Source organism: Chinchilla lanigera, unplaced genomic scaffold, assembly GCF_000276665.1.
Source record: "Chinchilla lanigera isolate Chin_1 unplaced genomic scaffold, ChiLan1.0 scaffold00159, whole genome shotgun sequence".
Lineage (NCBI taxonomy): Eukaryota > Metazoa > Chordata > Mammalia > Rodentia > Chinchillidae > Chinchilla > Chinchilla lanigera.
The window spans coordinates 1,886,235-1,894,477 of NW_004955560.1; the positions used below are offsets into that span (position 1 = coordinate 1,886,235).

Consider the following 8,243-nt stretch of genomic DNA (forward strand, 5'->3'; position numbering starts at 1 on the left):
TGGAAGAAACCGACCACAGACAGATGGGGCATGGTTGCCGTCATGTGCAATGCCATACCCTACTCAGTGACAGACACTGTTCTCCTGGATTCCAAGGACAAGCACAAGGCCACCCCCGACTGTCCCCATCGAGGCTCAGTGGAGGGTCTCCCATGACAAAGGGCAATGAACTGTGAAGGGGGCTTTTGAACTTTCCCACTTATATCCCAAATGCTATCCTTACAATTGAGGCAAAGGGGCAAAGTTGAATCCTGACCTTCTAATCTAGGGCTCAGAGCCTCCCAGGTGTCATGGGCTGGCATGTGGCCCTGGCCCACCAGCTTTTAAAGATGGGACTGAGCTGGGTACTTCCCACGGTATGCAGTGGGGTGAGAGGAGCATGGAGCCCTTGCTCACTTGGGGACCTGGGCAGGCACTGCTGTGACCAACGCCTCATCCCTCTCTGGACAGTGGTGAGGACTCAGGACCATAACGTGTGTGATTGTGGAGCTTGGTCCTTTCCTTCCTGGGAATTCAACCAAAGCACAGAGTAAAGAAAAGTGCTCACACAGGAGCACTCAGATAAATCACACTGCTGTTTTCTACCATGTTTCACAAGCAACGTGAACACAGGGCTCCCCTGAGTGGGAGGATGTTATCTACATGGAGCGGTGCTGGATTTTAAGGGCTCCTTGGTGCTGTTCCTGCTCCTCGAGGGTCCCCTGTCTGGGAATGGGGGGCTCTGAGTGGATTCTGCAGCAATAAGGAAACTGTCTCTGCAACACACCTGAATCTGTAGTTAAGAGCTATGATAACCTTTAAATCTGTATGATAGAGTTTTCTCTGTTATCAATCTCCAGTTTGGCTGTGTATCAAAATCACTAGAGAGGCTCGGTTCCCCCACCCAGATTCTAATGGACGTTGGCTGAGCTGCCTCCTGGGTACAAGATGCAGCACTTAGGTTCCCAGGAAATTCCAGGGGGCAGCCCAAGAGAGCAACTCATGCACTTGGCAAAGATCTCACTGACGTTCAAGGACGTGGTAACCCGATGCAAAACATTCAATGCATCAGAAGGGAAAGTCACTGGGCAAACTGTGACAGACACAAAATAACTGGATTATGGAAAGCATTAGTGTAATTTCAACCAGCTTTTGGCTTTTATATGAGCTCATCAATAACACAAGCTGCACAGAAATCCCAGTGTGAAAGGAAGCTGGATAAGACTGCAGGACACAAGGAGGTCAGAAGAGGGGGGACCTGTCCATCCTTGTCATTCAAGGACCACAGAAGACTGAATTCTGAAAAGGACTCGAGTCTACCACATGGAGGTGCCCATGTCTGCAGAGGAGCCCCCAGGACCTTCACCGTTTTGCAGGAGGCTCAAAGAACAGCAGGGTCTCAGGGTCACCCTGCAAAGCAGAATAGTGGCCATATTGTTACCAATGAGGAACAGCACTCACAGAAAACCCCAAGCACAGAACATGTGTCCTAGACAATGAGCAAGTACTTAAGAGATCAGAAAAATGTTTGACCTCAAAATCCCAAGCTTGTGGGAAAGGGCAAGAGGAGCTGCAGGAGGCCCCTGCAATCCCCTGAGGGAAACTGGGAGGAAGGATTTGGACACTAGAAAAGAAAGAGCTCTTCGCTGTCAACTAGGCCAGGCCTCTCTACAAAAGACAGTGGGCCCAACTTGTGGAACCACACGGAAAAGAACAGCAGCGAAACCCGAAGCTAAATCCACATGGGACACAGCTCTCAGTTGTCAGAAAACATCTGGTTGCCTCATCATCATGGCAAGCTCCGGCCAAGGCATCACAATATGAAGCAGTAAAAAGACTGGAAGCAAAGAGAAGCCACTGTGGACCTGGGAATGGAAAGAAGGCCTCCAGGTCCAGAGAAGCCAATAGCCAAGACCAACAGCACTCTGACGCCCTTGCCATGCCCTCAGGAAAGGGAGAGGAAAGGTTCAGGCCAGGTCAGCACCCCACACAGAGGAAAAGGTGCGCCCTCTAATGCTGTTAGGTGCACAGAGACCCAGTGAGGAAAATCCAGCAGGCGAAGGAAAATGGCACATCTCCAAGGGACACAGAGATTTCAAGTCTTGCCCTGTGCAAAGGGCCTCCCAGCCTTCCACTTCCTGAGGATGCTACCTGGACAGGTGGGGCAGCAGGCTCCCGGGTGCTCCATTGGGTTTCTACAGTGAATGACACAGCGCACCTGGGACTCTGTGACAACGCCTCCCTGCAAAAGAGACATACAGTCAGCTGGGCCAGAACGCCTGCCAAGGAGCTGAACTTCAGGAAAGTAACCAAGCACAAGAACCCAAACCCATAAAATATGCGGTGGGGTAGGCATCAGGCCCAGGAGGACTCTGCACAAATGAGGTATGATCCCCTTATTCACCTCTACTGATGCTTTTGACCTCTGAGGACAAACCCCAACACCCCCCTTATTCCTGGCCTTGCACTCTCTCCTCGGCCCTGCTTTCTTCCTTTTAAATCTCTTTTTTAAGACTTTCTTACTATCTGTTGGTAGCTGGCAGAGTCTAGCTGCTCATTCACAGTTGTCTTATGTTTTCAGTGCTGGCTGAGTTTTCTATCACTGTTCTATACTTCAAAGCATTAGCTCTGGAGCACAGAGACCTGAGTAGAATCCAGAGGTCCCTGAGTCAGATAAGTTCTGACCATCCTTCTAGAAACAACTAGACCAGCTCTGCAGTCTCAGAAACATCACAAGGTCTCAGTCAGAGCCTGAGTCTCCATTTCTCCAGCATCGAAGGAAGAGATTCAACAAAGCCATTTCTGAGTTTATATTGAATATGTCAAACACAGACTTCAGGTTTTAATCATGAAATTGAATGAGTCATTTACAAACTACAGAGAGGTTACTGATCTTGGAACTCCACTATCATTCCAATGTCAAATCAATTCTAAAATTATTTTTCAGTGTTGGTCTTTGAAGGGTTGGCTCTATATTCTCTACCCACTTTGTAAATGAATGCGTATTTCTGTTTGTGTGATGTGTTTCATTTTGTTTGGAAGGCAGGCCCAACAAGCTGAAAACAGAGGTGAAAATTTGACAATGACACTATTCCTTCATTATGCCTGCTACTGTGCCATTCCAACCTACCACAGAGCTATGTCTTAAGTATCTACACACCGGACCTGAGGTCTCCACCACCAGGGGAATTTATCATGGCCTAGACTACATTTGGGGGAAAAATCTAAAATATCGGGAGCAGACAGCATCAATAAAGGACCCCTCTTAGCTACCTAACTGCAGAATGCTAAGACCTGGGGTCAGTTTGCCTTCAGTATTTCCAATCCAGATGGATGCTCATCTGGTTCCCAGCACGAACTTCTTGTCTGTGATCTTCAGATTATCCTCATCCATCAGGAAATTAAAAGTGGGAAAATACAGATAAAGTTTTCACCACCAGAACTCCTTTTGTTGGAGGATATAAAAACATGGAATTGTAATACAACAACCATTGTTAATTTCCTAACTTTGTAACTCTGCATTGTTTGTATTGTTCTTATGCTGTTTTGTAAATGGATGTCCATTTGTTAATATGTTTCCCTTCTTTTATTTTTAAAATAAATTCAAAAAATAAATAAAAATAAATAAAAACATGGAATTAAATGCAAGTGGAAAGAGACTAGATTTTTGGGCTTGCGGGCACCTGTTTGGTTCCTGGTTGAATCCATGATAGGCAGGCAGTTCCCAGGAGCATTTTTAATAAGAGTCTTGCTTACTGCTTGCAACCTCCAATGAGATCACTCTAGTCCCATTTTACGGAGAGTGACAGAAATGACAGAAATGTTACATAACTAGTTATTTGAGCAGCATAGCCCAGCTTTCACTGCCTGCCTGACAGTGTGTCCTGTTACTGACCTCCTGCCCTCAGAAGAGCTGGAGAGAGACTGCAGTCACACCATTCCTGGAAAGAACAGGAGACCTGCCCAGCACATGCCAGTGAATGGTCACTTCCTGCATCCTACTAAAGAAGGAAAGAGGAAGGCGGGTGTGGGAAGGTGCCAACGCACAAAAGTACAGCTTTCTGTGACACCTTCACCAAGGTTTGTTCTTCTTATTGAAGGAAACAACCCCTTACCAGCTAGCAAGGCTCAGGGGAAGTTTTAGCACAAGAGGAAGAAGGAAGGGTGAGGTTCATCTTTGGCAGGTGGCTCCCCCTTTCTGGGCCTGCTCTGCAGCTCTGGTTTCCTGACTTTTCAGATAATAATTTGATCTGTGTGCCCATGACCAAAGATAACAGGCAACAGGAATCTCAGTGTTAACCAATGCAACACCTTACTGTGTTTTTCAGGCAACATAATGTTCCCTGTTGCATGGTAGTTTCCATTAAATGTAAGCAACGTCTTTATTCAAAGGCAGCAAAAGTGACCCTGGTCCAAGTAACTTGTGGATGTTCAGGACCTCTGGCTGTTTACAGGAATGTGATCCCAGATCCCAAAGGGCATGTGGTTCTCTTGTTTACCAAATACTGGAACCATGATTCTCAGCTGCCTCCATTAAACAGTGGAAATTTCACTGACCAAGAGGCAGGGCAAAAGGAGAATAATTTATATGAGCTGAAGAGAAACCAAGGTAGGCTGGGCACAGTGGTTCATACCTACAATCCAGCTACTCAAGAGGACCACAAGTTTGAGGCCAGTGTAGGACATTTAGAAAGATCTTGTATTAAAAAATAAAAAGGGCTGCTGATGTAGCTCAGCGGTAGGGTGGTTGAATGCTTGCCTGATGTGTGAGGCCCTGTGTTCAATCCCCAATACTGAAAGAAAAAAAAATACATAGGGTAGAGATACAGGGATACAAATTTTGGAAAGTTCAAGGACCTATGTTTTTAATAAAAGTCATTGTTCTTGTTTCTTTGTGCCAGGAGACTGATGAAATTTATAATCTGGAGTAAAAAATTCAACAAACTTTGATTTATTCAATGAATGTACTGTTTATAGTCATTTTACATACTGCTTATTTTCATAAATAACAGACTCACTGCATAAATAAGCTGAATAATTAATTGAATGAACAATTGAAGATCTACTGTAGGCGTCTAATGAGAACCTGACTGCATAAAATACAGATTTCAATACACTAAATATAAATGTGCTTGAGATGAGATGGGAAAGAAATATCCATTATATCCACCTTCCAACCTCCTTTAAATGCACATGTGATGCTGGGATAATGAAATGGGATTTGGGATAAATTGACTTAATGGCACCTTCTCTACAGAGAAGGATTTTTAAGTAATGTTAAAATTCAATGACTGTTATTCTTTTGAACAGGTTATTTCTACAGAGATAAGAAAATGAGCTTGAATCTTGGGTTCTTCATTGCCCCCTGGTCCATCATGTTGTGTCCTATGCCTGCAGGCATCAGAGCTGTGTGGGATCACTGCTGTTGTCAGAACCCACGAGGATCAGGCACAGTGGGATCCTCAGATGCTGAACTGCTGGTTCTTAGATTTGTCAGGTTGAAATCACTGAGGTTACAGTGTACTAATTGCTTCAGTTTAACACAGTTTACAGATTGGCTTCTGCTCAAAATCTTTCTAAATCAAAGAAGGAAAACACATCTTGTCTAATAATACCTTCTTTCTGCTAACAGGAATTCATGTTTTGCTCAAAGATGATTTCACAGGAAGACAGGTATTTTCCCCAAAGACATATGCATTTTCCTGGAGTTTTTCCTGGCACAGTTTACAATGGCAGACCACTCTGCTGTGTTTCTGGAAACAAGTCCTACACAATATCCATCCTGTACCTGTCCTGTTATGGTGAATGTCACAATAATGTCATAATAAACTACAAGGTTGCATTTGTTTCTCATTTTTGTTTATCTGCTTAGATTTCACTCTCAGTTGGCTCAAAGCAGCTGCTGCAGAGTCTCTCTGGGCTGCTTTTACTGGACTTTACCTGGCACTGGTGCAGGACACAGGGCTTGGCTGGGCTCTGCCACTCGAAGGAGCTGTTGTAGGTGTTTCCTTCATACATGCAGCCTAGATGTGAAACACAGAGTAAGAAGACAGGCCAGTAACAAACATGGTTTCCTTTACATCTGCAGAAAATGAAGTTATGTCCTCCAAGCCAAGACCAGTGATCACAGGATCCATGGTCGCCACTGGTTGTTCTCCCCAAAACACAGCTAAACTTTTCAAGGATCTATTTGGCATTCACTTGTATGAATTCTTTGTTATTGAATTAATGCAAGTTGCATTAGTTAATGCAACTTGCATTAATACCTCCTTGTATTTTGAATCAATTGCCTTGTTATTGGCATTAATACCTCCTTGCTATCACCTCATGGGCGATATTTTCCAGCAGAAAAACTATAGATTGATGAACTTGTAGGGAGATCCTGGCCAAAAGAGTGTTTGAAATGAATGAGAAAGAGAAAGGGACTTTCTGGACAACAGTTCAGGACTCCTGGAATGAATGAGCTAAGTTTAGACCTGATCTGCAGGACATTAATCAGCAGAAATACAAGGAGGTTACTTTGGGAAAGTGTTTGCTTCGGTCAGTGTGTTTCCACAGCCTCTGGTAGGCTTGCCTAGATTGGATGGGCATATGTCATGTAACAAATCATTCTGCTTCTTCTCTACCCCTTGACAGAAGTATTTTCTTCTATTTCTTTGTTCTTATATCCTTGAGTTATAAATAAACTACTACAGAGGTCTCAGGCTGTTGCTGGGTCCCTGAAGCTCTCCCTCCTGAGCATAAGTAGCCACACTGGGCTTTTCGGATTGAACTAAGCCTTGTCTCCCAGTAAATGCTTCATCTTGTACAGAGCCCAGTCACATATTGTGACAAGTGGTGCCCAGAGTAGAGCACAATCTCGCATAGGAGGCAAAGAAACATGGAGGCAGCACTGTGAGGTATAAAACAGAGAGGCAAAACCTGCAATTACAAATCATCATAGAGGACCAGCCTCCTAAAGTCTGAAAAGGAACAAAGACATCCAATATCTTATTCATCCTGGTAAGGCAACACACATATCCAGTGAATACCCTAGCAAGTCTCCAGTGAGATCAAGGGTAGGTTTAATTCAGTCCAGACGTCTTTTAACTGTCCAGTTGCTAAATGAGTGGGGGCAGTGTTTGTTTACATGCTTTTTCTTTTATCTTTTGCTTTCATACTATCATGGGATCACCTACAGGTCACTTGGCTGTTCAACTGCTTAGTGAGTGGATACAGTTCATTTGTTTCCCAATTTGCTCCTTTAGTATCAATTTTTCTGCTTTGCCTATGATATGGATCATACTTTATCTAAGGAGAAAAAAGGTAAGCAACATTTATAATGTCTCTTAAAAAGACCTGATGGTAAAACAAAGTTTTATAAAAGAATAAAATAAATTAAGAAGAGAAGAAAAGGGAGCTAAAGGCAACAAAATTCAAGCCAATAAAATATGGGACAAACCTATCAGAAAAATGTTTTGTACAAGTTTGTCCATCTGTATGTTTAATCTGTACTGGTAACTGGCTAAAATACCTGTACTTGCTTTGTTTAAGCTCAGCAATTCACTATTACAAGAGTATCAAATTACAGCCATACATTGCTGCCTCTAGAGTCCAATTTGATCTAAACAAGTAAATTCATTTATTTGTTTAGATCAAATAGGCTGGGAAATTCTGTGCCTGGGTATAATGGGTTCTGGCAAAGAGGGAGATGCATCCTATTCTATTTTTGGATGGCCCACTTTAACTGGATACTCTGTCCACCCAGAAGTTATAGAATACCTGAGACTTATTTCAAGAACAGCAAAAACAATGCAAGGAAAAATAAAACACCCACTTGTGATGACCAAATAACCTCATGCATGAGCCAAAGTAATTAGACTATAAATACTGCCTCTTAAATGTATAGGAAAGCTTTTCTCAGAGTACACATAAAACCTCCATTGGAGGAGATTACAAAAAAACTGTCACAAGGACCAACCAAAAATAACAAACAGACATTCTACAACTAAGCAAACAAAGATAAGAAAAAAAACTCCTTCCTGTAACTTTGCCTGAGACAAATGCCATTTGCTAAATTTACAAGAGCCACATTGTTACAAGTCTTAGCTAATTAATGAATTTGGCTTTCAATTTAACTTGTTTTTTGTTTAACTGATACGCCTAAAATATCTTCTGCTTTGTAGATTTTCAGACTATAGTTACAGGGTTAACTGACTATTCTTTCTGCTTTCTATGGGTACTAAGGTAAGTTTTACTATTAGATGTTACTTAAAAGGCTGTTG

General features: G+C 43.0%; 1 protein-coding gene across 1 annotated transcript in view; it reads right to left on the minus strand.

The window, feature by feature from the left end:
* Nucleotides 1-890: 890 nt before the first annotated feature.
* The window catches only part of LOC106147447 (kielin/chordin-like protein), a 40,976-nt gene continuing 33,623 nt past the window's right edge, over nt 891-8,243 (minus strand). Inside the window, exons 4-6 of the mRNA XM_013509068.1 lie at nt 5,920-6,002; nt 2,131-2,221; nt 891-1,072 (exon numbers count right to left, since the gene is read on the minus strand). Of these exons, the coding sequence (XP_013364522.1) occupies nt 891-1,072; nt 2,131-2,221; nt 5,920-6,002 (356 nt within the window). The remainder of the gene's footprint in view (nt 1,073-2,130; nt 2,222-5,919; nt 6,003-8,243) is intronic.